This window comes from Eschrichtius robustus, chromosome 7 (genome assembly GCF_028021215.1).
Source record: "Eschrichtius robustus isolate mEscRob2 chromosome 7, mEscRob2.pri, whole genome shotgun sequence".
Lineage (NCBI taxonomy): Eukaryota > Metazoa > Chordata > Mammalia > Artiodactyla > Eschrichtiidae > Eschrichtius > Eschrichtius robustus.
The window spans coordinates 106,748,056-106,764,881 of NC_090830.1; the positions used below are offsets into that span (position 1 = coordinate 106,748,056).

Sequence of the window (16,826 nt, forward strand, 5' to 3'; positions counted from 1 at the left end):
AGAGGGACGACAGATGGAGAACGCTGCACCACACTGCCGCCTTCCCAACAGATCTGAACATGGGCATGACAGTTTCCCTTGGTAATTGTCGGAGTGGTGGGAGAAAAGAGAGCCCTTATTAAAATAGCTAAAATAGCTCTTTACAAAGAGCTATTAGTTAAGAGCAAATAACCTGGGGAACACATCAAACGTTTAGCCATCTACGCCAGATGAGTACAGCAAGCACTTTTTATGGGCTAGTACAGTTTTAGTACTTATTTGCAAGGCTGCCTTAAGGTTTTCAAAATAAGCAGCAAATACTGACACTTTTATAAAAGCCAATTTGTTAATACTGCATCTTTAATGGCACGTGAGTAGGTGAGAAACCATGTCCCATACAGAGTAAAGTGAGAGATGATGTAAGTAAAAACAGTAGACACAAGTGAAAAAACATTTTAAACAGCATCCATGGGGGATGAATACAGACAGAATATACTTTGTGTTCTACGAAATAAACGTTAAAGAACTAGGGGAAAAATAAAGCGAGGGAAAAGCTGAACAAGACAGATAACAGAACGATAGGGGGGGAAAAAACTTCTGGGTTATGTTACAAAAATAAGTTAGATTTCTCATTTTATACGACTCTAAAAAGTAGTTCACAGACTGATGATATGATTCCATGGGATTTCATGTTTAATCAAATATTTATAAAGTTCTGGTACCTTGCTCTGTGGAAGAGCATGTGTTTCCGGAAATAATTAGTTGGAAAATGAATGCCTGGAAAGCAAATCAGGTTTCCCCTTAATAAACTGGAGATATGGTCACATCAGATAGAAGTGTTAGAGGCTCACGGCTTAATTCCTACGGGTATATACGTTTCAAAAAATCTTGATAGTCACAAAAGAGAGAGGTGGTGATATTCTGACAACAATATGAAATAGAAAATGTACATTTTCCACTGTGATTGAAAACATCATAAGAAACTTCACGCCCTCAGGGCCACAACACATGAGGAAGGAAACTGCAGATCCTGTGGACGCTTCTCCAAGTGACTCCTTCACAAAGCTGCTCCTCCTGGATACATTTTTCTTAACATTCAGTTAACAGGCCTTTTGTAGCTTATTGAAATGAGCGTAAACTTCCTTAGTGACCTTTACCAATCTCTTCTAAAAATCCCTATAAGAATCTTTACCATTATTTCTACTTTTGCTTTAAATAGAGGAAAATACGGCAGAGAACTTTTCTTCAACAGAAATTAACTGGATAGAAGTTAGTTGAAATCAAAGGGAAATATATATTGAAACAGAGTCTGCCCTCTTGAAACCAGATTAAAACCTCCTCCAACTGTCTTTAGGGGCGTAGGGCTTAAATCTTGAAGAATGCGTGTTCCTTCTCAATGGATTTTGCAATTATGTAAAATAATGGATTCTGTATTTATTCAGTGAAATGAGGCACAATATCTACAAAGACACCACTGTTCAGGAGAGACAGTTTAGACACTGGGACACCCTAGATCCTTGTATGATGGATGGGGTTTCATGAAACCTATTTCATGTTTATTATTTTAAAAAAACTATTTATAAATTGCTCTCTGGGAGTAGTTTTTTTTCATTAAAAAAAAAAAAAATGTATCAACTCTTTCAGGAAACTGCCTGAATGCTTTGGTACTCAGTCCTGAAAGAATTAACCCATTTTATTGTCAAAGGTTGTTTGCAGATTGTTTTACTGCTGAGGTTAATGCTGGGCTGAGAACTGAGTCAGGAGGTATGTCAACCGGCTTGGACCCAGAGCAGCCAGTCTCAGCCCTCTGAGCTGCCAGAGAGAAAGTTAAAGAGGCAATACCACACAGCATTTGATTCTGCATTTATAACTCCACTACAGATCCAAGTACAGAACAGATAGGCAGAAAACGTCCTTCTGGATGCAGAACAGGCTCTCTGTACTGGCAGGCAAAGCAGATTCCACAAGGCCAGGCTGAGTTCTCTGCTACTGGTGGCTATCTTTTCCCAGCTTGGCAAAATCCTCAGAAAAGGCAGGTGACTTGAGAGGGACACCTGATTGTCCTGAAGGACAGTTTTGCTGCTTGGATGGGAGCCAGAGACTAGCTTCAGATTTTAATTAAATAATCTGAATGTGGCCCGTTCATTTACATGGCACTTTATAATGGTCATAGATCTTTAACCCACATTATCGCACATGATCCTCTCACTCAGTGCTTCAGTGAGGCTGGCAGGCCAGATAATAATTTCATTTTATAGATGAAAACACTGTGGTTCAGAAAGGTTAAGCGATGTCCCAAGACATAAGGCAGAGTCAGAATTCGAACTCAGAACTCAGACCTTGCAATTCCTAGTCCGGTGCTGTTTACATTTCTCATACTCCCCATGAGAAGGGGGTGGGCCTGCTTAGCTTGTGGATGACACCAAGCTAAAACAGGGGTAAGTGACAAACTTGAAAAGTCAGGAAGGAATTCAAGGTGACAGTGAAATGGGAAGAAACCAAGTTGGGTAAATCCCCTTGTTTTACACTTTCAAATATATATCGTGTCTGTAATAAAGATTTTAATGTCTGTCCTTCCTACTATACCCCTATGGGAGCAGGAACTCCAACATCTAATGCAGAGCTTGGCACATCAAAGTTATTCTATACAGCAGACCCTTGAACAGTGCGGGCATTAGGGGTGCATGCAATCGAAAAATCCAAGTATAATTTACAGTTGGCCCTCTGTAGCCACGGTTCCTCTATATCCACAGATCCAACCAACCACGATTGTGTAGGGCTATAGCATTTACTATTGAAAAGAATCCATGTATAAGTTGACTGTGCAGTTCAAACCCATGTTGTTCAAGGGTCAATTGTATATATTTATTGAATTGAGCTGAAGTTCAGTTCTATAAGGGACTTTGGAGGAAAGTGAAAGGAACACAGCCAGAAAAAAGCCATTTCTGACAAAGCAGGGACTGACCAATAGGTCTCCAATTCCAAGACCAGAAGAGAAGGAAATGGACTCATATTATGATAAGAGGGAGGGCAAACAGTTATGAAGAACTTCAGATGAGTTTGCCAAACAGCTGAATAGGTCACCAAGACTGTGAATCTCCTGGGGGGATTCTGAAGGTAGCACAGTGTTTATCTGTCTGGGATGCTGTGGGTTTGCTCCAGGGACAAGATGTGCCCTAAGGCAACCTTTACAGCCTACTCTTCAACTGTTTGTGTGAACAACAGATAGAGAGATGTGCCTGTGAGGCCACAATTTAAATTGCCAGGCTTAAGCAGACACGAGCACCTCCAACTGGAAAAAAATTGGGGGGAAAAGTGGATTTTCCCCCTTAAAAGGAGATGTGCATTTCTGAGAGCACACTTAGATTCTACATCTGTCTGTCTCTAGTTAGTATACTTATTCACAGTAAACAACAACAAAAATGTATGTGTGTGTGTGTGTGTGTGTGTGTGTGTGTGTGTGTGCGGTGGTGGGGTGGTGGCTGCGGAAGGAAGGGGGTTCCTCAAATTCTGGTAAACCCGACACTGGAAACCAAAAGGCAGGACTCACGTGCTGAAACTCACATTCCAACGTTTCTGTTCATGTGGCAAAAATAGCAGGAAAAGAAATTCAAAAATAAAGGACGAATTCAATCCCTGTGAAGAGTAGACTGTGAAAAGATGAAGATTCTCTCTAAAATGAAAAATGACTCTTTGGGAAGAACAGCGCTAAATAGAGGGAAAGGCACGAGACTAAAACAGCTGGACAGTGGTTTCCTCCCTGGCCAGCCTTTGGTGTTATGTCCTAACTGGACTGGCCCAGGTCCTGGTACAAGCAGGGGGCTTCCTGTGTGGGAACACCCAGACGGTGCTTGGCAATCCACGTGTATGGTCACCACAACTCCCCAAAGAGGGCCCCGTGGGCCCTGTGTGCTACTTTTCGGGGTTTGTAAAAACAATATAAATGATCCCAAGGTCTATATGACATGGAAGACATTGTGACCATTGTGGCATCAGTGAGAAAAATAAAACTATGTTATTGTTTTTTTCCTAGTTTTGAATAGTGGTCAAATTATTAGGAACCAAGGAAAGGAGGAGGAAACAAAGGAGAAATTAAGGGGCAAGCCTTCAATAAATCAATGACCGTCTATGAACAATAATAAATAATAAGTTGCCAACACAAAAGCACCCAAAGGCTTACAGAGTCTCTAAAACCATTGAAGTGTACTGACATGTGATGGTGTGTCCACCACTTGTTATTCAAGAGTTGGGAATATACTCAAAGGACGTGACATTCTTTCTAGGAAGACCTGTATGGAGGATTACCTTCTGTGCTTGTTACCTTCTAAGAGAGAGAGAACCTCCAATGCAGGGTGGAGCCAGAGGCAAAATTCTCCGCTCCTCTCAGAACTTTTTGCTTAAAATAACTGTGGTGCACAGTAAATGCTGAAGAATGACAACTCTGAAGCATTTCTGTGACCTGTTGAACCTTTTTTCCTAATTAAAATTACTTATCCCTTTGTGCTTTTAAAGATGTCACCTTTTTATTTTATTAAAAGTCAAATCAATTATTCCTTAAAAACATGTAGAGCAAAAGAGGTGGAGGGAGAATAATTTGAACCCACATTTCAGAGGCCTACTTATTCTGGACTCAGTGTGGTAACAGCATTTTAATAAGAATCAATCCCCAGGATGATAATTCCATCCTGCTGGCACAGCTGCAGGGCTGCAGGGTTTATAGAGCTTTGGAGGATCCCTTTTACCATGTTCAGAATTCTGAAACCAGCTTTTTCTAATGAAGGGTGAATAAAAGGAAACGTGATCGGCAGATATGAAACTAATCAGTTTGTAAAAATTCTCCCCTGCTTTTGCTGGGTGGTCTGCTATGCCCATACAGGTCATTTTCCCCACTGATAACTGCTTGGAGATGTGAACTTGTGTAGGGAACCATAAACCAGACTGAATATGAAATTCGTCCTCTCTATTGCACTTGTCAGAAAAGGAAGACCTAAAAGACATACTCTAACAGCCTGGGGCTTTTTTCCCCCAAGTCACATCATCATATTAATTATTTGGCTTTTAATGATGTACTAGTAACTTCTACACACTTTGCGCATGTTCAAATAAGAGTCAGCTAAAAATCCCCAACTTTAGTCCAGTTAGTAATAAGCCTGATAAACGAATGGTTAGATGTTTAAAAAAAGATAGCAGCAAAATCAACCTTTACATTACAAAATTTAAAATTAGTGAAAACCATGAGCAAAAAAGAGCAACAAAGCCACAATGAGAGGATTCTTTCAAAGCACGCTCTGGGGACTTATTTTGTGAACACCTGCAAAAGTGAAAAGGGTAAAAATGCTTCGTATTTTCATTGTCTTCTAAACAAAGCAAGTCTATTTCAAGGGAGAAAGAATGTAATCCAAGTGCACACACAGTGCATCTGGATTAAAGAACACGGGCAGGGTGAGACAAAAGAACTTTAATATGCACATTACCATCTTTTCGTTGGTCAGAACGGAGGACTTGCCCGGCTGATATTCGTAAATGCTTTTGGGTTCTGCACGGTATTTTCTTGTATCCGCTTTCTTATCTGGAGGCTCCCAGTCGTTTCTGTAGAAAGGAAATCCTATTAGAGCTATTTTCATGAAAATTGGCATCCGACAGGTCTGACTTTGGCTGACTCTAGTCTAATCAAGGAATTTTTATATCCGAGGCACAAAATCGGACTCCGCGCAAAGCATTCAGTTGTGCTGGTTTCCTTCTTCAAACAAACAGATCCCTGTGTTCGCTTCACAAAAGGCTTGAGGTGTCCTGTGCTCACAACCGGACACCGGGAAGCAGAGAGAAGAGAAAGAGAAGAAAGGAAGCAGCAGCAGCAGCAGCAAAGCTTGCTCTGGAAAAATCCTTCACCTTGCTCTGTTCTCATGAGCTTATCATTCCCCAGACATGCCTGTACTTCCCACTCAGGCTAGTGCAGTGAGAGAGAATGCAGGTCCCGGAGCCAGGCAGCTGTGGCTCCAACCCTGCTACAGCACTTGCTAGCTAGCTGATCTGGGCCAAGCACTTTGCCGCTACCTACCTTAGTTTCCTCATCTGAAAAATGGGGTTGCTGTAAGGATTAAATGAGACAGTATGTCTCAGCATGTAAATCACTTAGCATAGCGCCAGGCCCCCAGGAACCACTCAATAAATGCTATTTGTTATTATAACCATGTTCTTCTTCCCTATTCCACACCCCATCCGGTAATCATCAAAACTGCAGCTTTTGGCACAAGTACTTAACCCGATCCAGTGAGGGATTTCAGAGGATACATGAAGCCTTGGAAATTATTTGCAAAATTTTTATACATGCACATAATTGCACTTTGCACTGTGATATTATATTCCGTTTTTCCTGCAAGGCTATAAACTTCTTGAAGGTAGGGACGATGATTTATGTATGTTTATAGTCCTCCATAGCATCTGGTTCAACCTGCACACAGAATGTACCCAGTAGGCGCCCGATGAACGCACTTGTAAGGACTTATGGGTATACCCAGCCTTCCTTTCAGATTAACTATCAAATTCCTCAGGCAGATGTCACTTACGTATATGTGGGATTTCAAAAACAGCCATTCATTTGTCTATGAAGATGGAAAAGGTTTGGAGGTGTGAAACAGTGTATATTTAAAGGAAAAATAAATAATTCAGTTTGGCCAGGGCCTTTTTGTGGATTGAGAAGTGGTGGAAGATGGAGCTGGGAGACGCATGGGACACCAGTCCAGATGGCACAGGAGGTTGCTCCAGAGGGCAGAAGACTCAATAAGAGACAATAGGGTCATCTAGTGCGGGCATTAACAGATGACTGATATCATTACAACCATGTGAGCCTTATGCTTTGATAATGTGTTGAATAAATAAATAGATACTAAAAAGCGTGGCTTCATTTTAAAATTATATTCTCTTCTATGGGCCCCATCAGTATGCACAGAGTATAAAAACATATGACAAATCTTATGGCTAAGATTTCTCTTGTGAAGAGGTAAAAAGTGATGATAATTATCGTCAACATTATTTAAGTGCACACTGTGAGCCAGGCACTACTAGAAATGTTACATGCAACATCTTGTTTTATCCTTGCAACATCCCTATGAATGCAAAATGTATCCCCATTTTACAGATGAGAACATTGAGACTCAGAAAAAACAAGTCACTGCTAATAAGTGACAGAGCAGGGATTCAAACTCAGGTCTGCTTGACTCCTGGCTCCAATGCTGCCTGACCCAGAGAAAGAGATTGTGTATGAGAACCTAAAATCACAGAGCTGATGAGAGCACTTACCTTTCTGAGCTTGATTTTAGCGAGGAAGAGCGGGTCGGGAGGGGAAGTGTGGCCGACCTCTTAACTACCTTCTCACCATCAATGTAGTTCATCTCACTTTTTGAGCGAGGCACAGAAAGGGGAGATTTTGCTGGAGAAGGAAAAAGTGGGTGTGAAAGACTTTTAAAACAGATGAAAACTGAAAACAGGAAGATGTCTTCCCTCGTCCACCACTCTCCCTTCCTCCCCTACAACCAAGAAATTCTAAGTCACTTACTGTCTTCAGAAAAGGAATATCGAGGAGAGTACAGATCTGAATCATCATCTAGTGAACAAAACAAAACGTGATCAGGAGACATCCGGCTAAGGTAAGAGAACCGAGTGACACGTCCCCCACTGCCACTGTCCTGCACCGGCGTCCAGCCACACCCGGGAGCCCAGCGGACGGAGGCGGAGTCAAGCACCAGAAGCTACACCACGGCAAACCACAGTTCAGAGCTGGGTTTGGAGAACCCACCCAACCAAACAGACCTGTAGTCAGGAAGGTTCATTCATGACGCCTGGGGAAAGACTGCTCCTGACACACAGAAACGCATGGGGACAAGTAGCCAAAGGCCCTCTCGAGAGAATTTCCACAAGCAAAGCTGGTCCCCAGCCTGGCTGCGTGGGAAACGGGCTGAGATAGATGCCTGGGTGCTCATGCTGTCTCTGGTCCATACTGCTGAGTTTCATGGAGTCCCCAGGCCTGCTGGGTGGGATGGGGAGGCCTGGAGGTGTGGTTTCTAGCTGCCCAGCTCAGCTGTGACCCATTTCATATGCTAGGGTTCCATATACAATATCATGGAGCAAAGAGGTACTGCAGCTAAGAAAACACTTTGAGAAACCCCTCATAATCATTTGTTTTGATGCCACCTCAAACTGGTTCCTCGAGTAGCTTTCCTTCCTTGGAACCCCACATGCCCTCGGCAGATGTGGTTACATGGTTTGCTCTGCAAAGGTGCCTGCCGCTCATGGAAAGTGCCTAAATTGTGACTCTGGACCAAATCAAACACACATGGGTTTCTGTGGTGGGAGATGGCTCTCCAAGGGCACAGCACACATCCCTAAATAAGTGGAACACCGACTGGGGCGCTAAGACTGGCAGAACAAAGACAAGACATAAACCCTTCATGGAGATGGCCGCGTTGAACTAAACATGAGACCGCAGGTTCACTCACGAGAATAGGTTTTTCTGCTGGGACTGTCCTGGAAACCCAGGATACTTAATCACTACATCCATGATCCCACGAGGGATCACTACATCCCTCCAAAGAATTTCTCCAACAAGAGTTAGGCTGAAACAGCCTCTCCCATTTTCTAATAGCTCGCTAACCAGAATTCAGAATTCATGAATATGGAATGAAGACCAACTCCTTCCCCTAAAATCAGTAACAGCTCTAACAAAGCACATGAACTAGCCTGCAAAGGCAAGTCAGAGAATCCGATGTAATACGTCGATGGCTAAGTGTCAGTCAAGTCCTTATCTCCACGCAAGTCATTTTAAATTTCAGAGCAGAAAAGGCCAGAATATTTTATAAAATGTAAATAAAGCTAACACTGCTATTGAGTATTATTCAAAACCAGTCTATCTCCCCTTTCGTCTCCCCATTTTATCTGTCCCAGGTCTCCCCAGCTCCAATAATGGAAAGGCTTCAGGTACCAAGATATCTTTTCTCCTCCCTCCCTCCCTCTTTTTGCTTTGATATTGACTAATTTTTATCCTTAAAGTTGAACAGGGCTTAAAGTTTTTCTGCCAGTATAGCCAAGCCTTTCCCTGCTATAAACCGAACATGCAAGCTTATTTATGTTAACTTTTGAAAATAGGGCAGAAGAAAGAGATAAAATGGGATCCAGAAATACACAATTTTGAGGACTATTCTGAAGACTTGTGTTGCCTGCTTTTGTTTTGTATTACTGCTTTTGTTTTTTAACAGAACTTCTGATTATTGTTCTGATAAAATGACACAGCATCAAAGAAAACGAAAAATCAGCTTTGAATGCAGAGATTTGATTGGAAAAATGGTGCCTGCCAAATGAGTGATTAGCTTAGTTAGAAACCAGTGTAAGTAGTGTTTAAAATCCAGCCTAGCATTTTAGCTCAAAACACTGTATCTCTCTGAATCATGGGGAAATTACAGCCTAGGAGCAGATGGTAAGGTGAGGGTTAACTTATAACCTCGCTCTTGAGGTAAGCAGCACAGTTTTCATGAGGGAAAAATGGCATTTAAATATTCAAAGATCTTTTAAAAAATTCTCAGCTCTTTAAAAGTTTTTGCTCCCTAGAACTTTCTAATGTGGACTTCTAGAGGACTTGTTAAAGGAAAATGAGAAACAGTTCTTCTGAGATGGAAAAAAAAAAAAAACCAGCATGGCTTGGGCAGTTAATCCGTGTATTTTGAAAGTTAGAAGAAGTAGGAAAGAGAGGGGTGGGGGGGTGAAGGCAACAGAGAAGTATGAATGACTGAACCTTCTTAAAGTTGTTTCTTACTTGGTGTAAATGGAAAAAGAAATCTCCCCCATATCAGGCTAGCACAGGGCAGGGGCGTCTCCGTGAACTAGCTTTTCATTTTTCCCAGTGTCCACAGGATCCAAGTCTGACACGTGGATTTCAGTCCATTGACTTTCAAGTGGGCAAACTGAAGTTGCACAGATTCATCTGAACACTAGCAATTAGGACAAGTTCCAGGGGATGTATAATTTATTCTTTTAATATTTAATGTTTGTCCTGCAAATCTAATGGAAGAAAATTTTACCTACATTTATGAATAAAAAGAATAGCTGCTCCCATTATTAAAAGCCTAATAGTAACTGGTAATTTACTAATATTGCCTCACTTAATCCTTGCAAAAACTCCTGGAGGTACGTAAATATCTATCTTAGAGACAAGGAAATTAGGGCCCAGGGAGGTTAAGCAAATTTGCCCTTAGCCACACCGTGAGAAAGACAAAGCAGGAATGGATTCAAGGTCTTTCTGACCCCACTTCCCTACCTATGCTGCCCCTCAGCCCTGTGATAGGGATGGGGCTTCATTCTACCCTCATCTGCCCAATCCTGGGGAGAACTGTGGCTATTCCATTATCATTTTTATTAGGGAAGAGGCAGGGGAGGGTGTTCTTTTGAAACTCCAGTCACGCACTGCAGTGCTGGCCAGGCTGACTTCTAGCCCTTGAAGCCTTTGCTCTACTTTTCTGCAACACGCCCCCCCCCCCCGCCCCCCCGTTGACATTTAAGCAAGTTTTCTGAGTTACCCCACCACACGCCTAGCTTTCCTCCTGCTCTTCTCCAGGGAAATGGGTAAAACTAAGTCACTCTTGCTACATCTTTCACTTGCTGCTTCTTGTACCTTCTCCTGGCAGGCTAAGTGTATACTGGGACAGGTGGAGATGCAGTTGGAAATACAATGAATGGGAAAACTGGGTGTAAGGTTCACCTTCTGCATTTCTATACACCAGAGCTGGCCAAATATGTGTGTGTTTAACCCTAGTTGAGACACATTAAATGAAATGTTCCTCAAGTTGTCTATGAACACAGACCCCATCTATGCATGAAATCCTGCTTTCACTACTTCTCCAAGCATCCTTTCAAAGAACGTCCTAGTGGGCTCAGCAGAGCCGGGATCTTGTGATTCCTACTTGTGGTGGAGCCACACGCTGTGTCCTTCAGAGCCCCAAGCAGCAAACATCAAATCTTGGCAGCGATACCCAGAACTTCCTGTTCCAGTGACTTCCAGAAAACTCTAACACTAAGCAGCATTTACTGGGGGTGAACAACTCACTCCTGAGCCCTGAAGACCCCTGCCGGGCTTTGATGTTTACACACCAGTGATTGCCCTCTGGGCTTTGGCAATCTGTTCTTGGAGGCTGCATTTGGGGACAGCTACTCTCCTAAAACTGCCAGGAGGCACATAATTGCCTTTCCAACCACAGTAACTTTAAATAGACTAAAAAAGACTTCTTCAGTTTTTTTTTTTTTTTTTAAGAATTTATAATAATCTTAAAGACACTGGAGAAAGTGCTGTTTGTTCTATAAAAAGTGTGTAACTGACCGAAATGGGATGACTGACAAAAAGCAGTATTTGCATAATCGCTTGCCTATATCAATTAAATTTCAATTTTATGCATTTGTTAGGCCTTTAAACTTAAAATTATTTTTCTAATATCAGTGGCTCATTTTTAACACAATCTTTTTCCACTGCTCAAATTAATCCCTTTTCCTGCTTTACCCCACACACTCAGGAGGAGAAAGGATAAAGGGGTCGAGATAGATAGACACACACACACCCACCCACCCACCCAACAAACAAAAATGGTCAAACGAAAAGGTACACAGAGGTGGGTATCCAGGCTAGGTGGGATTGGGGAGGAAGAATAAGAAAAAGGGGGAGTGGGGCAGGAGGGTCAGGAAGAGTCCAGGGAGCTTGGGGGAACAGCCCCCAAATCATCTATGTTCTGGTTAGAAGCAATCAAATTCTAAATAATGAAAAAAAGATCAATATAGGCTGTTAGAGTAGCTACAGAAGACAAATTCAGAAAAAAAATCAAATGTGAGTAAAGAGAACGAGGTGGCACAGGACAGGAATGAAAGGAGCAGAGGTCTGGGAGGACCAGGGGGCTGCAAGACAACTCACCGGCCTCATCTCCCGGGGCGTCCCTCCCTCGAAGGTGGAAAGGGACTAACTGCTCCTCTCTCTTAACTATCTCGCAGGTCAGACTTCTGCGCTTGCTAAGCAGAGGACTTCTGGGCGGCTCTAGTTAGGGGAGCAAAGGTGATGGCTGCGAGCACTCAGCCCCTCCTTCGGGCAGTACTCGCTGCAGTTCGGGCACAGATCCTGGCCAGGCATCTTTACGACAGAACCATTTGCTTGAATTCAAGCAAAATAAGGCTATTCTCAGAAATTCTTTAAGGCCAGTAGAGGATTATCTTAAATATAGATATGCTTGGGAAAAATCAGCCTCCTAAATCCTTGCCTTAGTGCATCCCCACCTAGGAATGGGGAAGAAGCTCAGTGAGACTGACCACTATGACGTGATAAGTCACCACAACCTGAGCACGTCCTGAGGTTGTGTCTTGAGTCACTTCACCAGGAGGTGGCAGTGGCCACCATCAGCCTGACAGCAGTGGAAGAGGCATCCAAAACCAAGGGAAAAAGCTGGGCTCTGAGATTTCACCCTTGGCTGATACGACAGCCCTTTATCCTGACAGGACCAAATGGGTTCTCACTGGCATGGACCACAAAGTAATACACCAGTTCCTCGGCTTTGCTGATTTGGAGGCATCATTTGAAAATATCTTCCACTTTCTTGACATGAAGCACGTCAAGAGAGCCAGCATCATATGGCCATGTTCAGAGTAGAAAAGCGAGTTCTTTTCAATCTGTATTCCCCACACTCATTCTATATTCAAATCCCCAAATTTGCACTGGCGAGTATCTCCTTCCATTTTTGGAGGATGAAAAGGGTGGCATTCCTCCACTGCAGTGGTTCTCAGCCCTGATCATGTGCCAAATTACTTGGGGAGCTTTCCTAACCTCATATTTCCATATGCCACACGGGGAGACTCTGGCTCAGCCGAGCGAAGCATGACTGACTCAGAAGCAGGGCAAGCTGGATGCCTGGAGTTAGGCATCAGAGAGCCCCTGGCGAAGGGGCCAACCAAGAATACAGAGTGCAGCAGGTGAGGGAAAGGAATCAGCAGAGGAAATAAAAAACCCATGTCTGGGGGACCCCAGAGACCTGGGTTTGAATCCTGGCTCTGTCACTTGCTGTGTGATCTTCCACAAATTATTTAACCTTTCTGAGCCTCATACCCTTTATCGACAAAAATGAGGACTCACCTCATGGGGTTGCTGGGAGGATGAACATGAGATAACAATTATGATGCACCCAGCATGGAGCCTTGTATTCAGTAAGGGCTCAAGAGATGGCAGTGCCAAGCACAGTCACTGCAGTGGTTGTGCTATTATCACTATTAACAGGATTCCACCACAGGGCTATTTCCTAAGGATGGAGGCAGTGGAGGGCTTTCTGAGGCTGTTTCTCCACAGCATGTCCCTCTGGCTCCTGCTTCAGGAAGAAACCATGGGCAGGATGTCTGAAGACTCAGTCTAGCAGCCCTTCCATGGTCTGGGTGCAGCAGTGGGTGCACTGGCTCTAGTCTCTATCAACATCCCCTCTCCCCACGCCCACAACCAGAAAGACCTAGTGGCATCTCAGATGCTGGGAAGGGACATGTGCCTTTAAGAGAGAGACTGGAGTGTAATTCACAGACAAGTAGCTTTGGGTCAGAGAGGAAGGAATGATGGGCAGGAGAGGGTGGGTCAAGGGAAGGTTTAAAAGAAAAAGAAAGTAAAGTTATCCCCAATGGATTTCTGGTAAATTCTTTTTATTTTTGATAAGCTTTCTAGGGACGAGGGTATATAGAGAAGTTATACGAAATAAGTCTTCTGAATTCATTCTACTCTCCCCAAATTTCCTAGCCCTAATTCCTCCCAACGACCCCATGAGATAAAGAATAATCAGACATAACCGTTGCTCCTGTCCCATAGAGTGGTCTCAAAGATTATAAAATGATTAGAAGTGACTGCACCTTGTTGGAATTTACAGGCTTCTTTAAAAGTACATTTTAAATCTCACTGATTAAGACATGATAATTCTATTTGTCTTCTGAAAGTCTGGCCAGAAGTTTACTTTTTCACTGTAGCTGAGGGCGGGGGTGGGGGAAGGTTGCTAAGCTTGACACAAACTTTCACATAATCCTTCACTACTTAGGAGAATCAGCTTTGAGACACTTAGAAATGTCTTTTTTATACTGTATGATCAACTAGAATTTAGACAAAAAGCAGCAGCCCTTAGGCTAGGTTTTGATAGGTCTATTGCAAATAATCCTCGTTTCAAATTCTGAGTTCAAACAAAACAAAATAACCAGCAGCAACAACAGTCTTCTCCCCGAAGGGGACAGACTCCAGAATGACAGCTCACATTTCTCAGTAAATCTGTCTATTTTTTAATGCTCGTTAAAAACTATGCGTAGAGGCTGCCTCGGTTAGGTGCTAATCCATCTTTAACACCCTTCTTTGAAAGGGATAACTCCTTCCCATGTTAAGAAGGGTGTGCAGAGCCCAGGGCCACCGACTGGTAGCACGGGGCTGGAGTGGTACCGAGGGCAGGGCTGAGGAGGACCTGCCAGAACTCACAAACATCTAAACCACAAACCTGAGACTCTCTCATTACTTTAAAAAAATTAAAATGAAAATAACAATTCTTTAAAGTGAGCTAGCTCAAAGATTTCACTCGTTTGTAAAAAGCCTTCATCTAATTGAATACATCTGTGATCTACTTCTGAATCTGTCATCTAGGCAAGAGCGGGGGCGAGACAGAACCTACCCTGTTTTTAAAAAAATCTCCAGGGAAGAAGACTTCTTAGAAACTTGTGTTGAAGTCTAATCATCTTGGTTATTATGAATCTTTTATATCCAATCTAATTTTCTTCCTCTTTATCCTTTAAGATGATTTCTTCCTTTTTGGTCTTTGAAAATAAAAACTGGTAAGGTCTGCTTCCTAAATTATAAGTGAAAACTTATCATGTCATCCCTTACTTTTTTTTTCCTTTTTTGGCTGTGTTGGGTCTTTGTTGCTGCGCCCATGGTTTGTCTAGTTGCAGCCAGCGGTGGCTTCTCTTGTTGTGGAGCACGGGCTCTAGGCACGTGGGCTTCAGTAGTTGTGGCTCGCGGGATCTACAGCGCAGGCTCAGTAGTCGTGGCGCACGGGCTTAGTTGCTCCGCAGCGTGTGGGATCCCCCCAGACCAGGGATCGAACCCGTGTCCCCTGCTTTGGCAGGAGGACTCTTAACCACTGCGCCACCCTTAACCACTGTCCCAATCCCTTACTCTTTATGCCTCGTGGTAAAATAAGCCCGACTTGACGTGTACCACCAAGCAGACGGTATCGTCAGCCAGGGTTGCTAGGTGCTGCGCCTGATGACATGGTAGCTCTGGGTGTGAGGCCAGAAGGCGAAACCCTGTCTTCAGCTCAACAGCCAGGCTGACTGGAAGCTGCTGGCACTGCCTGCGACAGGCCTAAGGCATTCTTCCAGGCTGATGGGAGTCACTGTTTTTCTCCACAGGACTCCTCCAGGTGGCCTTCCTCTGCCCACGTCTATGGGATTCTACACCTTCACGCATGCTGTGTGCTGGTCATCTTCCCTAGAAAGGAATCCTATCTTATGAGTGGGTTGGGTTCTCCAAGTCCAAATAAAGCACAAATCAAAAAACTGCATTTGATCAAAATTACCCTAAAAAAATTTCTCACTCATCCAGTTCAGTTCATTGTTTCTGAAGCAATGCTTTTTGGCTAGAATCAGCACCCCAAGAGCAAAAAACTAGGTTATCCCACACCAGATAGACTCTTGCTGGAAGGAGGTCACTGATTGAAATGGAATCAACAGCTTTTAATTTTTTAAGTATCAGTTCCTTCCGTAGACTTTTCTTTTTGTTCACAATAGGCCCCAGGCATGAAAGGGTTGGAAACCACCAACTAGCACATCACAGGCAGACTAAAAATGGAATATGGTATTTTAACTAAAACTGTATCTAACACATCTCAGCATGTCATCGCGTATATGTTAAGTGATCAATAAAAGTTTGGTGAATGATTGAATGGACGACTTCACCAATGATGAGAAGGGCTGGGAAGGATGCTTTGCTGAGCTAATTAGAACAGAGAAGCACTTGAAGAGGGGACTGCACTGGGCTTCATCCCTAGAAAGAACTCTGCTTCTGAGGTCCAAAGCCTTCACTCAGCAACACTCTTCAGGCATGTGCTAAGGACCTACTGTGTGCCAGCAAGGTTTTCTGGGGCCTTCTGGACACGTGCTCTCACAACTGCCACCACACTGGACACAGTACGATGAAGTAGCCTTGTCTAACTCCCTGCCTGACATGAACTTGGGAGAAAAGAGGACATATCTTATTCACGGCACTGTCCTCAGTTCCGAGGACAGCATGTGGCACACACACGTGCTCAATACTACTTGAATGAATGAAGCTCAGAGCTCTCAACATCTCATCCTAGAAGAGCATTTAATCAAAGTGCCTCCTGCCTACCCCACCCACTCCTCTCTTTCTGGGTCACTCATCTAAAAATCACACAATCCCTGCGACTAGAATAATTCTCAGGATGTTGCCCTTCACTCACCTTTTAGAACCTTCTTTGACACCTAGGCTATTTACCCCAGAAAAGAATATCTTTTAGATACAAGTGTGGCCATCCTCCCACAGCAGGTCCAAATTCCTAGCCAGCTCTTTCATGAAAAGGTTTCTAGCTTGGTCAAAACCCTTATTTTCAAGGGCTATCATCTCCCACCATGACTGAATCCCATACCTGGATAGGTCTTGGGGAATTCCCTACCAAGGAGATATACCTGGAGATACACCCAGGACAAGAGGGGCCCAGTGGAGAGTTAGTTGCACATATGGGAACCAGGTAATGTTTCTCTTGCGGACGCTGGCACGTCTACCTCCTGCCCATGAGCCA

The 16,826-nt window shown here is 43.5% G+C and overlaps 1 protein-coding gene across 15 annotated transcripts in view; it reads right to left on the reverse strand.

Annotated features, from left to right (window-relative positions):
• Positions 1-16,826, reverse strand: part of SORBS1 (sorbin and SH3 domain containing 1) — a 243,256-nt gene that overhangs the window by 56,896 nt on the left and 169,534 nt on the right. For all 15 annotated transcript variants that reach the window (XM_068548256.1, XM_068548258.1, XM_068548250.1 and 12 more), the window contains 3 exons: positions 7,535-7,582; positions 7,279-7,408; positions 5,454-5,568 (listed from right to left, as the gene is read on the reverse strand). In XM_068548256.1, coding sequence (XP_068404357.1) covers positions 5,454-5,568; positions 7,279-7,408; positions 7,535-7,582 — 293 coding nt within the window. The remainder of the gene's footprint in view (positions 1-5,453; positions 5,569-7,278; positions 7,409-7,534; positions 7,583-16,826) is intronic.